This window comes from Gopherus flavomarginatus, chromosome 2, assembly GCF_025201925.1.
Source record: "Gopherus flavomarginatus isolate rGopFla2 chromosome 2, rGopFla2.mat.asm, whole genome shotgun sequence".
Classification (NCBI taxonomy): Eukaryota; Metazoa; Chordata; order Testudines; family Testudinidae; genus Gopherus; species Gopherus flavomarginatus.
In genome coordinates, this window is record NC_066618.1 from 257,408,176 (window position 1) to 257,427,361 (window position 19,186).

At 42.1% G+C, this 19,186-nt stretch overlaps 1 protein-coding gene across 2 annotated transcripts in view; it reads left to right on the forward strand.

Moving 5' to 3' along the window:
* ESRP1 (epithelial splicing regulatory protein 1) overlaps positions 1 to 18,716 on the forward strand; it is a 61,674-nt gene extending 42,958 nt beyond the window's left edge. For both annotated transcript variants that reach the window (XM_050940931.1, XM_050940932.1), the window contains exons 14-15: positions 16,918 to 17,030; positions 18,057 to 18,716. In XM_050940931.1, the coding sequence (XP_050796888.1) occupies positions 16,918 to 17,008 (91 nt within the window). In that variant the 3' untranslated portion in view covers positions 17,009 to 17,030; positions 18,057 to 18,716. The remainder of the gene's footprint in view (positions 1 to 16,917; positions 17,031 to 18,056) is intronic.
* The last annotated feature ends 470 nt before the right edge of the window (positions 18,717 to 19,186 follow it).

Genomic DNA, 19,186 nt, shown 5'->3' on the forward strand with positions numbered 1-19,186 from the left:
GCATAAGTCAGGGAGCATCTGTATCATGCACCTTAGAATCATAGAATATCAGGGTTGGAAGGGACTTCAGGAGGTCATCATCTAGTCCAACCCTTGCTCAAAGCAGGACCAATCCCGAACTAAATCATCCCAGCCAGGGCTTTGCCAAGCCTGACCTTAAAAACCTCTAAGGAAGGAGATTCCACCACCTCCCTAGGTAACCCATTCCAGTGCTTCACCACCCTCCTAGTGAAAAAGTTTTTCCTGATATCCAACCTAAACCTCCCCCACTGCAACTTGAGACCATTACTCTGTTCTGTCATCTGGTACCACTGAGAGCAGTCTAGATCCATCCTCTTTGGAACCCCCTTTCAGGTAGTTGAAAGCAGCTATCAAATCCCCCCTCATTCTTCTCTTCTGCAGACTAAACAATCCCAGTTCCCTCAGCCTCTCCTCAGCCCCCTAATAATTTTTGTTGCCCTCTGCTGGACTCCCCAATTTTTCCACTTCCTTCTTATAGTGTGAGGTGCAAAACTGGACACAGTACTGCAGATGAGGCCTCACCAATGCTGAATAGAGGGGAATGATCATGTCCCTCAATCTGCTGGCAATGCCCCTACTTATACAGCCCAAAATGCCATTAGCCTTCTTGGCAATAAGGGCACACTGTTGACTCATATCCAGCTTCTCGTCCACTGTAACTCCTAGGTCTTTTTCTGCAGAACTGCTTCCTAGCCATTCGGTCCTTAGTCTGTAGTAGTGCATGGGATTCTTCTATCCTAAATGCAGGACTCTGTACTTGTCCTTGTTGAACCTCATCAGATTTCTTTTGGCCTAATTTGTCTAGATACCTCTGTATCCTATTCCTACCCTGCAGCATATCTACCACTCCTCCCAGATTAGGGTCATCTGTGAACTTGCTGAGAGCGCAGTCCACACCATCCTCCAGATCATTAATGAAGATATTGAACAAAACCAGTCCCAGGACTGACCCTTGGGGCCTCAGAGAGGATCCTAGAGTACTTTCTCCATCCAGAGCAGATGGATTCTAGCCACCCCTCCCCCAGACCTGCTCCCACGCAAGGATCTGCTTAGCCTAGGAGTGCACCTGCACACACCGCCATGTACATCTGACCAGCCAACCCTGATGATGTTGAAACATCCCTGGTGATCCAGCAACACTTCATAATTAAGGAAATAGTCTTTTCTGCTTTCTGTGGCAAGGTGTCCTGGTGCCAAAATACAGATACACATGCCATCTATTGCTCCACAGCAGTTTGGGAACTCCATTGCTACAAATCCATCCACTACATTCTGCACATTGCTCAGAGTCAGTCCTGTATCACAGGAGGCGATGAATGACCCTGAACACTTGTATGACAGTGGGTCCCACAGTGGATTTTGCATCGCCAGAATGATTTCCCACTGGTTGGTAGCAATACAGCTCCGCAAGTTTCCACAGTGCGATTGCCACTCACTATTGCCTTGTCAATTCAGCTCTCATTTTGGTGCCCTTGCACTGGAGGGCTGAGGCAAGCTCGGCACACAGATCCAGAAATATGGCCTTGCACATCTGGAAGTTCTGCAGCCACAGCTTATCATCCCAAGCCTGCATTATGATGGCATCCTACAGTCAGTGCTCATTTCTCAGGCCCAGAAGCGACACTCCACCATCTGCAGGTGCTCTGAACACCACCAACAACCTTAGAATTGATTCGCAGTATGTCTCACAGCAATCTGTCCTCCAATAAATTATCATATTTCCCACTGATTCAGTTCTTCTTACAACTCTGCAAATATTGGAGGAACGTGCTTTCTGTGCTTGCAACACTTATGACCATAGTGTAGAACTGTGCAGGCTCTGTGCTTCTGTCAGAGATGGACAGTAAGGAGGGCCATGTGAATTTTTTTGTTTTTTAAGGTGCAAAAATTATAGTTACATGCTGAGAAGTTGACTCCTTGTTCCCTGCCCCCATGTGCAACTCATCTCTGCCTCACCAGGCATTGCCAAAACTTCCCCAAAAGACAGTGTGCTGGATGGTGGTGGATTGTACACTGGGATACCTACCCATGGTGCACTGCACTGTGCATCGACACAAGCACTCCTGGTGAGTACCTGCAGTGCCAATATAAGGAGCTAAGTATGCATGTGCACGAGGAATATATAAACTGTGGTAGCTTTATGCCACATAACTTGCATCAACCAAAGTTTGTAGAGTAGATGTGGCCTTAGTAAGTGGAATATCGGATGGATAATCTAAACCTCTTTAGGTGATCTACTGTTGGTGCTCCAAAGCCATCCATACAATCTTTTACAGCATGAAGTATCCTTTCTGAGACATGCTGTGCATATCCGCTGTTGTTTGCTGGAAGCCCAGGGCAAACTTTAACAACATATCCTGCCGAAACAGTCAACCTCCCTAAAAATATCTAACAGAAAGTTCTCATTAAACAGCTCTTAATTTCTGTCTGTCTTCATCCCTAGCCTCCAATAATTGAATTGCATTCTAGTACCATATGTTCTAGTGGAAACTTACAGGAGGGGGTTAAACAATGTTGATACCAATAGTGGACCACAAACCCAAGAGTCCTTTCCCATCACTTTTTACACAATCTTCGTTTCTTGTGAGTCAAATTATCCAAGTTCTATTCAGCAATTTAAAAAAGAAGTTGCCAAATAGCTCTCTCTCTTTGAGATAAATCATAGGCAACCCCATTCTTGATGCAAGCATTATCCCTGAAACTTTCTAGAAGCAGTTCATGGAAGCCATTGGAACTAACTTTCCCCTGTGTTGCGTTCAGAGGGTATTATATGGGGAAGTAGTGACCATCCCAACCATGTGAATCTACAGGGAAACTCTTTCAGTGAGGAGGGAAACATTGCTTTGCTTAACTGTGCTTCCAGAGTTCCATGTGGAGTCTCTGGGTAAGGATTCCGAGCTAGGCCCCAAGAGATGCTGTTTCCTAGAAGATGTTGAGGGTACCATCCACCCTAGAGTGGTGGCTAAGAGGTGTTCATCATCAAAGACCTGAAGTATAGGTTGGGCTGTGCAGGAGCTGAGAGAGCCCAGAAGCACTGCTCATTACTTTAAATGAATAACTTTGACAAGATGATGCCATCGGTGCACTTGCTGCTGGTGCCTCCTCCTGGCTGTCCTGGGGATTAGCTCTCCCCAATGCAGGGTCTATGCTGTCGTACTCTCGTCCTGCAGATCCCTCTCACTCCAAGAACCAAAGCCTCCTCTTTGTGACTCAGCCGTCCGGCTGGGGTCACTATGTGATTTCCACTTCCGGGGAGGTAACAAAGTCTTTCCAGAACAAATTGGACTAGGTGGTAGTCCACTGCCATGTCCCCAGTGGCTGGTAGAGGAACCTGGCCACACCCTCTACTCTGGGTTCTAGCTCAGGGGTCCTCAAGTCAGCAGCCAAGGCCTGCACTGTCTTATCTTGCTGTTTTTCCCCTTCTGTTTCCAGCCTCCTGGCTTATATAAAACCCTCCAGATGAGCCTGCTTCCAATCAATTCCCTGTTCCTCTTCCAGGTGCAGCCTGTGGAGTTAATTGGCCCACCTGCCCATCTTAACCCCTTCCAGTCCTGTGTGAGCTAGACACCTTAGCACAGATGGATTACATTTTACTGAACCAGGATGTACAGCTCTCATTTATCTGCGTGGGAAAAAAAATGTAAAATTCCAAAACTAAACCATCTTAAAATTAGTTAAGTTTGCTACACTTGCCTATCATGTCACTTACCAAACTCAACCACTTAATGTAAAAGCAAGGAAATGAATAGCTAAGCACAGGCCACATAAAACAAATAATCCTTCTCAATAAGATATGCAACCTTAATTCTCACTTAACTTACTATTCTTTCTTTGAGTCCATAATACATACACAACAAACAATACTTCTGGAAAAAAACAAGAACTATGACTCTGTAAAACAATTCATGCAGGCATAAGGGTCTACCTATGCAGAGCCCCTACACTGCAGTCAAGGGGTTCTATGTAGGTGCGGGAGTCCTACTGCAAGCTGCTCAGGACCAGGGCCTGTAGATACACAACAATTTCATGTATTGATCAGCCTCCGAAGCAAGTCCAAATACGCCCATAAAGTTATCTTTAATTGACAGTTGTACACTATTCCTAGGAAATTAAATGTGATACTATTCCAAAGAACATCAACTGTAACTATATCTCAAAATTCTACTTACTTAATAAATCAGCTGACTTTTTCCATTTGATAGTTTGTTAGGGCACTACTTAAATATCTTCTCATATTTAGGAGAAGTCTTAATTTATTTAATAAAAATGTATGTGGTTTGTTTAGTTGCAATAAAAAACTATCATATGGAAAGAGGCATTTATGTGAGCAGTGTAAGACTTACTCCCTTGGGTTTTGTAAATGGTGGGATAAGGAAGTACTCTTTTTTTAATCTTTTTTTTGTCCTTGAGTAACCTTAACCTTTCTTTTTAATGATGTTTTCTGGAACTAAAAATAATGCAGCAAATGTGAAGTAAGTGCAAGGGGAAGGAGTGGGTCTCCTCAGTACTAAATTGTATATTTAAATGCATGTACATGGAAAAGCAATAAGGAGTCAGTAGCTAATGACCAAACATTGGCCAATAAATCTAATAAGTGAGCATTTATGGAAATAAGGAAAGCCTCTTTGACCTACTACCAAAAGGTTCAACAGCTTGTGTTGACAAGGTCAAGGATTTCTATAATGGCTGATTCCGCTGTTGACATAGTGCTCTACTCCTTTTTTCTTTTTCTTTCTTTTTCAATTCTCTCTATACCGCCCCACCCCTCCAGGTTTTCTTGTGCTTATCACAAGCCCCTGAGGGAGACTGTTTGTTTGTTTCAACTGTCTTGCTTTCAATGTACTAGTGCCGGGGTCGGCAGCCTTCGGCATGCAGCCCATCAGGGTAATTTGTTGGCAGGCTGCGAGACATTTTGTTTACGTTGACCATCTGCAGGAATGCCCCTGGCAGCTTCCATTTGCTGGAAATGGCGAACTGCAGCCACTGGGAGCCAAAGGGAGCTGTGCCTGTGGACAGTCAATGTAAACAAAATGTCTCATGGCCCGTCAGCGGAATACCTTGATGGGCTACGTGCCAAAGGTTGCTGACCCCTGTACTAGTGCTATAGTTTTTAATAATAAAAAAGCTTGTCAATGTGCAGGAATACGTGTGTGTGTGTGTGTGTGTGTGTGTGTGAGTGATATATAAGAAAATGTGAGAATTGAGTCGACTTGTTACATTGATCATAAACTGCTGTAATTACATCGCTTGTGTATGTTCACACAACACACCTTGTGTCAGCAGAATGCATCCACAGTTGGTGCTTGAGCACCGTGGATAGCTATCCCACTATGCAAATCATCACCTTCTCCCATTAGGAGTTCTGGGGATGGATTGCAGTGCATCATGGGGAAGGATCACTGCCTCCATGACTCAGTTTTCTCTGTTCCATAATTCCAAGGGCTTCCAACTGCATTTCTTGCCCTTTTTTTCAGCTGTGCCTGTACACTTTGCACCTGCCCTCTCTGCCTGAAAGCATGGATCCTGCACTGCTCACCAGTTTTGTGATAAGCATTATGAACACAGCATGGCTGATCATTACAGCATTTCATGAGCTGCAAATCTGAACAGGAATCTATACTGCCTGCCCTGCTGTGTGCCATTGAAAGAAACAATTCAAACTGATGTCATTCACAGGGAGCTGCACACAGTGGACTGTCACTAGTGAGTTTGGGAAACAAGCACCGAGGTGGTGGAATTGAATTGTGATGCAGGTATGGGATGATGAGCAGTGGCTGCAGAACTTTTGTATGTGCAAAACTGCCTTCCTTGAACTGTGTGTGGAGCTTGCCCCTGCTTTGTGGCACAGGAACACCAAAATGAGAGCAGCTTTAAGGGTGGAAAAGTGAGTGGTGATCACAGTGTGGAAGCTGGCAATTCTAGACTGCTATTGGTCAGTTGCAAATGACTTTGGAGTTGTGAAGTCCACTGTGAGAATCGCAGTGATGCAAGTATGCAGGGCCATTAATCATCTCCTGCTATAAAGGACTGTGTCTCTGGGTAATGTGCATGAAATAGTGGATGACTTTGCGGCAATTGGATTCCTTAACTGCGGTGGGGCGGTAGATGGCGCACACATCCTAATTTTGGCCCCAGACCATCTTGCGACGAAGTATATCAACAGAGAAGGCAACCTCTCTATGGTATTTCAGACTGGAGTCATTTCACTGACATCAGTGTGGGGTGGTCAGTGAAGGTGCATGACGCACATATCTTCAGGACTACTAGCCTGTATAGAAAGCTGCATTCAGGGACTTTCTTCCCAGACCAGAAGATGTGGAAATGCCTGAAGTGACCTGGGAGACCCAGCCTATCCTTTACTCCTATGGCTCATGAAACCTCTCACTGGAAACGTTGACAGCAGCAAGGAGTACTTCAACAGACTCAGCAGGTGCAGAATGACCACAGAATGTGCATTTGGCAGATTAAAGCGTTGTTGGCACTGCCTCTGTTAGGCTGCAGTAAGGAAAATATTGCCATGGTCATAGCAGCCTGATGTGTTCTGCATAACATTTGTGAAGCCAAGAGGGAAAAGTTTCACCAGAGGTGGAAGGTTGAGGTGGATCACCTGGCAGCTGATTTTGAGCAGTCAGATATCAGGACAATTAGAGGAGCACAACGGGTGTTATCCAAATCAGGAAGGCTTGGAAGCATCATTTTGATAATGAGCACCAGGAATGTGTCTTTCTGTAATGAATTGAGCCCAGCATTGGTTGCTTGCCACCTTCAGTAACTCTTGTAATGATTCCTGCTTATTAACTGTACTCTGCAAATGTAGCGATTGCCACAGTATTTGAATTTCTGTTGCAACCACACTCTGTAGGTCACAAATAAAGAATCACTGTCTTTGTGAGTCTAAATTTTTATTAAACAGATTCACATTTCTTACAGGAACATAGAATCATGGAATATTAAGGTTGGAAGGGACCTCAAGGTAATCTAATCCAATCCCCTGCTCAAAGCAGGACCAATCCCCAACTAAATCATCCCAGCTAGGGCTCTGCCAAGCCTGACCTTAAAAACCTCTAAGGAAGGAGATTCCACTACCTCCCTAGGTAACCCATTCCAGTGCTTCACCACCCTCCTAGTGAAAAAGTTTTTCCTAATATCCAACCTAAACCTCCCCCACTGCAACTTGAGATCATTACTCCTTGTTCTGTCATCTGGTACCACTGAGAACAGTCTAGATCCATCCTCTTTGAAACCCCCTTTCAGGTAGTTGAAAGCAGCTATCAAATCCCCCCTCATTCTACTCTTCTGCAGACTAAACAATCCCAGTTCCCTCAGCCTCTCCTCATAAATCATGTGCGCCAGCCCCCTAATCATTTTTGTTGCCCTCCGCTGGACTCTTTCCAATTTTTCCACTTCTTTCTTGTAGTGTGGGCCCGAAACTGGACACAGTTCTCCAGATGAGGCCTCACCAATGTTGAATAGGGGATCACGTCCTTCGATCTGCTGGCAATGCCCCTACTTATACAGCCCAAAATGCCGTTTGCCTTCTTGGCAACAAGGGCACACTGACTCATATCCAGCTTCTCGTCCACTGTAACCCCTAGGTCCTTTTCTGTAGCAGTGCATGGGATTCTTCCATCCTAAGTGCAGGACTCTGCACTTGTCCTTGCTGAACCTTATCAGATTTATTTTGGCCCAGTCCTCTAATTTGTCTAGGTCCCTCTGTATCCTATCCCTACCACTCCTCCCAGTTTCGTGTCATCTACAAACTTGCTGAGGATGCAGTCAACACCATCCACTAGATCATTAATGAAGATACTGAACAAAACTGGCCCCAGGACTGACCCTTGGGGCACTCCGCTTGATACCAGTGGCCAACTAGACATGGAGCCATTGATCACTACCTGTTGAGCCCGATGATCTAGCCAGCTTTCTATCTACCTTATAGTCCATTCATCCAGCCCATACTACTTTAACTTGCTGGCAAGAATACTGTGGGAGACTGTATCAAAAGCTTTGCTAAAGTCAAGGAATAACACATCCACTGCTTTCCCCTCCTCCACAGACCCAATTATCTCCTCATAGAAGGCAATTAGGTTAGTCAGGCATGACTTGCCCTTGGTGAACCCATGCTGACTGTTCCTGATCACTCTCTTCTAAGTGTTTTAGAATTGATTCCTGGAGGGCCTGCTCCATGATTTTTCCAGGGACTGAGGTGAGGCTGACTGGCCTGTATTTCCCCAGATCCTCCTCCTTCCCTTTTTTAAAGATGTGCACTGCATTAGTCTTTTTCCAGTCATCCGGGACCTCCCCCGATCACCATGAATTTTCAGAGCTAATGGCTCTGCAATCACATCCGCGAACTCCTGTCGCACCCTTGGCTGCAGCGACATGACAATGAGCAGCACTCGTTGAAGTGAGGATCTCACAGCTGCGTGCAAGTCCAACTGTTATGGAAAATGTCCCTGGGGAGGAGTGAAAGGGTACTGTGATGGGCAGTGAATGTGAGAGGAATGTGTGGGTGGAGTTTGAGAAGGGCATGGAATGTAGTTCTCTATGGACTGCAGGTGGGGGTTGAGCATGCATGTGTTCTGCCTGCAGCGCAGTCAGGGACATCAGCATCTCTGTTTGGTCCTCCATGAGCTTTATTATCCACTCCTGACCCTGTCTTCTGTCTTGGCTATCAATTTGTAGTTTCTCTCTCCATGGTCTTCACTCACTATCTGCCTGATCTGACGATTGCAGCAATTCCCAAAACATGTCGTCCTTGTTCCTCCTACTTATTCACCTACTTATCTGATGGAGGTGCTCTGCCAGTGTGTAGGAGCTGGCCGTCAAGGGCAGAAGCAAGAGAAACAATATACAGTCAGTATTGTGTGTTCACTCAGTAGTGAATCATAAGTTACATACACCTTTCTCACTTGGCAAACATTCAGCACAGCCAGAACATTAAACATGGTGAGTTTGGCCTGTGGGGGAAAGAGTGTGCAAGACAAGACAGGGTCAGAGTGGCTTCAGAAGGGGATCCGTACAAATACCTAGGGACACTATTCTGAAAAGTGGCACCATTTTCCACAGGCAAGGGCGATCAAAGCTGAATCGCACACTACTGAAGGTAACCAAAGATGTGAGGGTGCATCTCCTGTATACGTGCACCTTCAAAACGAGTCTGTATGCTGCTCGCCTATGTGCTGCATTTGTTCCTCCAGAAGTGTTGCCAGTTGGCACTGCAAAGTTTCCTACAACGGGAGAAGAAACAAAGCAGCTCTGCCAAGGAACCTTCAGCAGAGAATTGCAGAGTATCTACAGGAAAGCTTCCTAGAGATCTCTGTGGAAGATTCCTGGGAGATTTTGGTGTGTATTACCCAACTTTTCCACAGGACTCTCACTGCGTAGCTGCAAAAGGTAATGCAAAGCAGATGCAAATAGTATCTAGTGTTGTTAATTTCAATCCTTTCTCCCATGTGCATCATGTAACTGTGCTCTTTCAAAGAAAGATGAGTACTTGCGGGAGCTTCCCTCTTCTCCTTGAGGCACACCAGACCTGAACTGTTGGGACTGGCTAGATCCCTCCGGAGTCAAAAAGATGTCCTGGCACTCCATACTACCAGACAAGCCTGTTGTCTGAAACTTCCACAACATCTTGCACCATAACACTAAATGTTATGTTGCATCCATTGACCATCCTTAATAGACATTTATCTAACCTACTCTTAAATACCTCCAGAGATGGAGATTCCTAAATGTTATGGTGCAGTGATGGCAACATACAAGCACTTGTGACTGATATTGGTCATGGTGTTCATGAAGGTAGACTTATTAGAAGTTTCTACAGTTTCGTGCTCATTGGTTTTTGCAAGGTTCAGTTTGAAGATGGCTCTTCCTTCTGCTCTTCTATAGAAATACAGTTCAGGTATTGTTAGTGAAGAGGAGTTAAGTGAAGATTCCATGTTCCAGTGTATGATCTCCAGTCGTTTTTGTTTTTGATATATATTAATAGAAAACTCCTGTAGCTGTAGGGGGTAGGGGAGAGTGCTGTAACTGGGGCTAGAAACCCCTCCTGCAGGTTTCATGCTTATTGACACATTTTAGTCTCTAGAGAATGAGACTTTTTCCAATTACAGTTGGATGTACCTTTCGAGAGGCACTCAGCAATACTCACTCTTCCCTAAACATTCCTCAATGGCAGGCTGCTAGAGTTCCAAAAATTATTCAAATCAGAGCATTCCCACAATACCGGCAGAGAAGTACTACTGGATCCATTCCTGTCGCTTTTTGTTTTCCAATTCTGTTTATCTTATACAGAGGGATAGTAATTATGCACTGAGCAATAATGGGAGATGCAGTGTCTATTAGATACGCCATGACATTTCATAACTAGAAAATGTATGTTGTAACAAATTTGGATGGTGCATCAGTTCCTAATGACTTCAGTGTTTCAGAAAGACAGTTGGTCTGATCTCAAAATATGGGCTGGTAAGCTAGAGTCAAAAATATATAGAAAGAGGGGCAGTTGTTGTGGAGAATAATTTTGTGTAGGTATCGGTGATTAAATAGACTCTAGGACTGGAAGGGACCTCGAGAGGTCATAGAGTCCAGTCCCCTGCCCTCATGGCAGGACCAAATACTGTCTAGACCATCCTTAATAGACATTTATCTAACCTACTCTTAAATACCTCCAGAGATGGAGATTCCACAACTTCCCAAGGCAATCTATTCCAGTGTTTAACTACCCTGACAGTTAGGAACTTTTTCCTAATGTCCAACCTAAATCTCCCTTGCTGCAGTTTTAAGCCCATTGCTTCTTGTTCTATCATTGGAGGCTAAGGTGAACAAGTTTTCTCCCTCCTCCTGATGACACCCTTTTAGATACCTGAAAACTGCTATCATGTCCCCTCTCAGTCTTCTCTTTTCCAAACGAAACAAACCCAATTCCTTCAGCCTTCCTTCATAGGTCATGTTCTCAAGACCTTTAATCATTCTTGTTGCTCTTCTCTGGACCTTCTCCAATTTCTCCACATCTTTCTTGAAATGCAGTGCCCAGAACTGGACACAATACTCCAGTTGAGGCCTAACCAGAGTGCTTCAATGGCAGATATTGAAGTCCAGGTAGATGGTTGTACAATTTATTGGAAAGAGCTTGATTGCAAAAGCATCGCTAGCTCTTGCTCTAGAACTAAATAGCTTTCAGAACTCATTTGCTATATTTCTGGTCTATACTGAGGGCAAATCACGAAGAAATGGTGGCCTAGTATGGCTTTTCATCTTGTGTTGCAGGTAAAACGCTAAACTAGACGGTGAACTAATATAGAGGTTAATGTAGGGCCCAATTCTGAAAGTGTTAAATAGCCTGCTTGCAAAGCTGGAGTAATTATAAAAGGCTTCACAGGATCATCTTAATCACTGTTCAAAGTAGTCTGTACAGTTTCCTATTTATCAAGTCAACTGTCCATCTTCTGAAATATTGATATAAATGTTCCAGTTTGAATGGAAAAATATACAGTTCTGTTCCCTTCTGGTAATTTAAAGATCTTAGGGCAAGTTTTGTAAGAGTGTAGGGTGTTAGCATTTGGCTGGAACACTTGTGGTAACTTCAACAATTTCATTATGCCTATATGAAATTCACTTTGTGTTCTAAGCTGGAAGCGGTGTACTACCATGTACCACAAACTGTTGATATAGTTTTGTATTCTTAAAATTGTTAGTGTTTTTTTTCCTACCATTTGAACTGCATTTCAGTAGTGAGAGCTTACAGACACTGCACTTTAAGTTGACACTGCAAGCCAAATGTGCACACATTGCCTTTGTGCTTTGATACGACAAAACAGTCTTTCCTTGCGTCAGCCCAAAGGATAGTTAAAAACCCTTTAGTCCTCTGAAAGGTAGACTTGTAGGTCTTGGAACCCTCTCAAGGAGGTGACTTTTCAAAATTTAAGGAAGCTTGGTAACCCTAAATGGTGTACATAGTTTGAGCTTTGGGGATTGTTGAAGATGGAATGTTTTATATTCTACGTTTATTAATAATTGAGCTGACCTGGATGGTTGAGTTAGATTGTAAGTCCTTCATAGGCCTTTTTTTATTAGTGCCTAGCACAATGGGGCCCTTATCTTATTTAAAGCCTTTAAGTGCTACCATAATTTAAGTAGTGGTACTGGAAATCTGTGTCCAGCTCCTGCTCCAAGTCTTACTTCCTAGGCCAATGGTTTTCAACCTGTGGTCCACAGACCCTTGACAGTCTGCAAACTATCTAAGATTTCCAATGAGGTTTGCACCTCTATTCAAAATTGTTTAGGGATCTGCAAATGAAAAAAGGTTGAAAACCACTGTCCTAAGCCAACAAGGGCCTGGGAGTGCTGTGAGGGCATTGGAGTGCTGCTCATGGAGAAATCTGAAATCTTGCTCATCTATGACTCTTCTCCCTGCCTAGGCTGATATGGCTTATCAGGGAGATGTCTCCAGTCCTCCTTGGCAGGAAGGATAATGAGCTCATGGAGTCTCAAAGCTGAAGTTCCAAACTGGCAGAGTAGAGAGGATCTCATTAACTCTGTTAAGGATTCAGAGGAACCCCAGCCATAGAAAAGGAGATTACTCAATTAGAAAAACAAAATAAACAAAAACCAGTTAGTGACAAAGTTGAATTATCTTACTGTGTTTTCCCTTTAGTCCCCCAGGTTCGCTTCATAGCCTTGGCTACTCCCTTTCAGCTGCTAACACTAATGTCCCTCCTCAGCATGGCATGATGGTCAAAATGCAGGGCCTGGCTTATAGTTCTGGAGTTAAGGAAATTCTTAACTTGATCTAGTAATCTTGGAAGAGTAGCTTGAAGGTGGAAAATCTTCAGTGTTCCTGTTAACTATCTTTAAATTAATTATCTTAAGATAAATCTTTAAGATTACAATTTGAGACCAGTTGCTTGTTTAAGGCAAGAGAAACTCAAGCCATAGAACGAGTTGTAGGAAAAGATTTGGAAGTTTGGTCCGTATAGTTGGAGAACTGAAAATCTAGAAAGTGTCTGGCTTCAACTTGTGCAGCTAAATGTATGCCTCTCCCAAATTCAGATTTGTGCATGCAAATGGCACTTGATGATGTGCCCAAACTGGGTAGACCAGCAATTTCCCTCATTGTCCACAGAACATTACCTGGAGGTTTGCGGAGAGCTGGTTGATCAAAGGATGTTGACTGCTCCCTGGTTCCATCTGTTAAACTACATTCAAAGACAGGTGCAATTATAATAAATACTTTCCTAATAATCTTTCCAAGTAAGCAATTGCTGAGTTGCCAATGGGAGAGGGAGGTGGTCCCCAATAAAATATTTCTGTATAAGGAAGTCCACATGATGAAAGTTAGGAAACTCTTCAAGTATTGTTTACCTGATTTTGGCATGTAAATACTGTCTGCATAGCAAAATCCAGTTTGGGGGCATGTGAAAACTTGGATGTTAACACTTCAGAAATTACCTCTTAAAAAGGAATCCTATTTTGTTTTGGGAATTATTGTGGACTACTGCAGTTTCCAAAACACTGCTGGAAAAGGCTGGTTTAGACACTATTGGTTAGAGCCAAGGCTAAAGACCTACTCTCAAAGGAAGAGTCTGCAGTGGAGATGGCATCCTCTACTCCTCAATTCTGATATTACTCACCTGAAAAGCATCTTTCTGTTTAAACTCCGAGCTTTCCATATATCAGATTTTCGTGCAAGCCTTTAGGAAGCTCTCTGTACTGCAGCTTAGTTTCATAAGGTGCCTCCTCTCTTATGGCAAAAAGCTAGTCTTACAATTATATTATGCAAGAAGGTTTTATGTGTATGTCAAGAGTGGCAATGTTGCTACACAACCTTCCTGTCGCCACATAAAACATGCAAGTGCTTGTTCCTGCTGGATACTGGTAATGTTACATCAGAGGGGAGAATCCATCCTGACTCGTCTTCAGCATGAGAGTGCTGAGATTCTTTAAGGTGAAGCTGTTCTGCCTATGAAATGGTCAACTTCAGGTACAGCTGGTGGTGTGCATTTAATCTATTGTGTTTTAGGTGGTGGCTAAGGACATGTCTGGACAGGAAAATTATACTTTTTTTAATTGAAGTGTGCACACAGGGAGTTGTACTGGTATAAAACTGTTTTAACTGGTAAAACTTTCCCATGTAGACGAGACTTAAACCTGAGCTAAGGTCTTACCTTTCATCCACAGGAAGGCTGTAGCTGTCAACCTAACCCCTGGTATAGATGTAGCTAGGTTGACAGAAGAATGCTTCCATTGAAGTAGCTACTGCTGCTTGGGTAGGCGGTGGTCAACAGCAATGCTAAAAACCCCTCTTGCTGTAAGAAGTATCTGTAGCTGTAGCTACTGGCGCTACAGTGGCAGACCTACAGCATGGTAGCAGTGCCACTGTAACACCTGTAGTATAGATACAGCCTGAAAAAGAGCTGGCTTAGTTAGCTACGGTCAACCTAAACTCTCTACTACTTTTCCTAGTTAAGACCTGGGCTGTGTCTTCACCACAAAAAAGTGAGAGAGCTATCTCATTTTAAAATCCTAGTGGAGACAAAGGATAGGTAGTTTTTACCTTAACTAGCTATGGCAACGTAAAACCTATCTGTACTTTGTCCCCAATAGGATTAGGAATAGAGCTCTTGATGTAAAAAAGCACACCTTTTTTTGCCGCAAAAAAAAAAAAATAGTTGTTTTGGTACCTCCCTGAACTGAACTAGAAAATCTATCATGCTATATGCTATTTTCTGTCAAACTTTAAAGGGGACAGGAGGAGATGAGTGTTCTATTTGTATACAGATTCTACAAGGGTGAATGGAATCCTATAGCATAAATAATCCTATATTACTCCCTTTCTGTGCATTTAAGATAGTTTTACAGTTCAGAATAGCAAAAGATTTCATACATTCTTGTAGCTCTTGACCACTCTGGCTAAAGGGATAATGTTAATTAAGGTAGTGCCACAGAGCTATTCAGTTAATAGTTTATGGGAGAAACCCCTTCACTCCATGAGACAATGGGTGATTTATACTGATTAGGTGACAATGGTGTGAATGTAAATGTACCCTGGAATTTCATACATATTATCTGTTCCTGTAGTGCATAAAGAATACTGTTGGAATTGCCAAATCAGAACACAAAGATCTGTCTAATGAAATATCCTGTGTCATTAATGGCTCATGCTAAATGCTGCAGAGGAAAGCATAAAGCCACATAATTCCAAAATGTTTTGGTGGTGAGGAAGGCAGGATTTCCTCTTTACTCTTAGATAAATAGGAGTCGTGGTTTTAAACTTCTCTTTTTAAATAACAGTATTCCAGCTAAGGTATATAATACTCTTTGAAAGCAACACCCATTTATTGATAGATCTAAACTGTAATACTACTACTACTTATGTAGAATGTGATCTTAAACTGAAATATTGACCATCTTTATATAGCTCTTGTACTGGATTACTAGAACAAAATCTTTCAGATACCTTCTCAGCTGAACTGTTCAGTCAATAACTTTCACTGGACATCGAAAACCTGGAAATGGGCTACTTCTGAAGATAGAAGTGCTAAGACACAAATGCGGTACTGAAGAGCTACCAGCTTTCCAGACATGAAGCTGTGATATGAATAGTTTTTGCAAAACGCCCATTTATCCCTTGGTCATGAGATTAACCTACTTCTTAGTATTCATCTTCCAGTCCCTGTATCTGTTTAAGACTCTGAGTTTAACTTCTAATGTAGTGGTAGATTGCGTGGTGAAGCCTCTGAAAATTCCTCTCCAATAGTGTGACCCTGTACCTAGATTCCATATCACTTATCTGCTGTTTTAATAATGGTTTAAGTGCTATCCCTGCTGAATAATTCACTTTTAATGCTACATAGACAAGAGATGATCAGGTGCTCTAAATTAAGAAAAGATTCAAGCACGTAAAACACTCTGAAGGAATGGAGGAAGAAAGGTAACAATGAGGGAAGTACATGGCTCCATAGACGAGCTTGTGTGCATAACTTGTAGGTTTTGAGTCGTTTTTTTTAAGTATATAAATGAATGATTGACAATCCCTGCTAGCAGCTTCACTGTAGGCATCTTGGTAAAAGTGAATCTTGAGGAGAGATTTTTGATGGCGGTGCTAGTAGGTTTTATGAATAAGTTTGAGGAGGACATCTTTGCAATAGGAGTAGTGGAAGAAAGTGTGAAGGTATTTGTGAACCTGGCAAAGTGGACAAACTGATGGCGGAGCAAATGAGTGGGGTTGATTTGATGAGAGAGAAGCAGATATATAGGGAGGACATTTATTGTACGTCTTTTGTCTTTGAATTTACATATAGTTTTCACTGGAGGAGGTAGGTGGGACAAGAAGGTGCTAGCTTTAGTTTCACTCAATATAAAGATTTGTTAATGCATGCTACTGATAAATTATGGTGGTGGAGAGTCTGTAAGGCTCCACCTAGTGGCGAAGTTCTCAACTTTTCCTTTCAAAGACTTGCAAACAGGTGTACATTGCTGAATCACATATCTGCTACGCTGGTGGTGGCTATCCCCTTGTTACATTTGTATTGCATTTGTTGATAGGTAAATGTCTGTCTTAGACAGTCTGGCTTTATTTTCTGAAGATCTTCTCTTAAGATTGTCCAAGCCTTTTATCTGAGAGAAGTCCCAACTGACCAACCTTGTTTGACAACGTTCTGTTTATTAGTCCTTTAGGTTATTAGATGAGGCTGATTCTGCAGCATCACTGCTGTTGCTGAGTTGTTTTTTGCACTCTGCCATGGTGACAGAGAGCATTACAAATACTTTTGATTTGTAAATCTGTAGTTTGAAGTATGCCCTGAGCATAAACAAAAATTTATGGTTGCCTTTTCCTGCTCCTGTTGAAAATTTTTGCCCTGCTTCTGATCATGTACACCTTAACTTGCATTCTAGCATGCAGCAGAGGATGGACTTGTACACACAAATGGCACGGCAAGGACAATGCCCAAAGAATGGATTTGCATTTAAAGGTCCCAGCAGTTAGACTGACTGACTTAGAAGAGACGGTAAGGATAAAGAACCCTGGCATATTACTTGAATGTCTGATTACTATTACAGTTAACTACCTTTAACTCCGCATGTGTATAGGCACCTTGCCAGCTGTCAGTACATTATCCTCCTTTGAAAATTGCACTCTGTTTCTGTAATCTTCACAGAACATGTAATGTCACTTACTGATTTGAAATGGTCTCTTGGTTCCCTGACAACACTTGCTTATATAAGGCACTTGTACCCACAACTGGCACTTGCTGTGTAGACAGTCTACGTCCCAGTTCTTCTAAAACCACAGTGCATTGCCAGTGATGCTGGAGTAAGTAATCTTCAGAAGAAAGTGAGGGGCGAAGACTTAAGAAAAAGAACCTCTTTAGAGTAAAGAATCTTATTCCCAGAGTTGCATCTTGGCATAAAACATGAATTTGGCAACTCTGGTCTCAGATGCCAGGTGGGATTTGATTTTTAAAACTAGATATGTAATGGGGGCGGGGGGGAAGTGATTATGTTCCATTCCCAACAAATGCAGTTTTTGATTGGCCCTTTCCATTTGCAGAAAGGCGGGCTATCCCATGGGCATAATTAACTTCTACATGTAAATCTTCACTTACTGTAACTTTGCTGCTACAGAATCCATGTAACTTTTCTCCTAGCACAGAATCCACCACAGCCATTTTAAAACAAGATGAAACATTTCAGCTAGTTAAGGGTTATCCATACATATTCATTAGCTGGGTTGCTAAAGCCCAATATCACAGTCTGATAACCTAAGGAGTGTACTTTGTTGAATAAACTAGGATTTGTGTTTTTAATTAAATGTATCCCACCTTTTCTAGTAAAAAAGCTATAGTTTTTTTATGTGAAGTAGTAAATTTTGCATGATCTGGAGGCTTCCAAAAATTCAGTTTTCACTGTTCATTACTATAATTAAAACTTTATTGTAAGAAATGATAGGTTTTGTTCTGCTCTTATTCATTGTTTCCTTAACATGAGGTCTATGTTAATAAATAACATTCAGATTCATTGTGTATTTCATGCAGATTCCTCCTAGCTTTCTGATGTTTGTGAACTACAGCCAGACAATTGGAGATCGTTTGATTACATTCCTAGTTCTTCTTTTGGTCAAGCCAGCTGTTCATAAAAAAAATCACCAGAACCTTGGAAATCATCATTGACCTGTATCTAATTTTTAAAATATGAAATACACTATGTCCACAGAGACTCACATACACACATTGTCACTGGAACCACCGAGCCCTTCACTGAGAGCACAAGTTCAGAGATCACGAGTCCTGATTTTTATTTTTTTTGTCTATACAGAAAGTATTAAAATGCTTTTCACATGAATAGAATTATAGTTTAGATTAAACTTTCTAGATTCTGGACATTAATATACAAAACTATGTTTGAAACATCCAATAAGCCCAAGTTTTTTATCTAATTTGCACACAGTTTAACGTTTTAAAAAAAATATATATATATATAAGGACCTTTAATTATGCAGTCAACATTTTTATAAAACATTATTTTCTTGTCTTGTACATATTTGATTGTTCTGTGCAAAAAAACCCTGTGTATACTTTGACAGATTCTAGCCTGGATTACTTTACACAGTGCAGAAATGGATATGAATGTAAAATTATTACCTGAAAATTACTGTAACTTTGTAAAATACATCAAGTGTGAAACGTTAAATGTTTTCTCTCCAACTCTTTTTTCATCTTGTATATTGATTATATGTGTATTTAAGTGAATTTTACATAGAGTATAATGGGAAATATTCTCAAATCAGTCTGCAACAGGAATTAGAAGATGGATGCAGTTAGCCTCAACTGACAGAAGCTAATTGCATCAGTCCCATTTCTGATGTCCCCATCCTACCACCTACCATATTCTTTGCATGGCGAGTGTTAAATAGCTTTCTGTCCAAGAGAAGTTCTCATGATCGTGATCCATTGCAAGACTCAACTTCAGAGGAGTACTAAAATCAATTTGAGAGGCTTGGCTGGCTTAAACTGACAATGGAAGATGGAAATTCTCTCCTCTAAGTTACCTGTTCTTATCTAGCTCACAGAGGTAGAAACTGAAAGGTGTTATGATCTGATAACTGATAGATTAATATGTTCATGCTCTCTGAACAGGTGTCCATTGGCCAGAAATCACCAACACA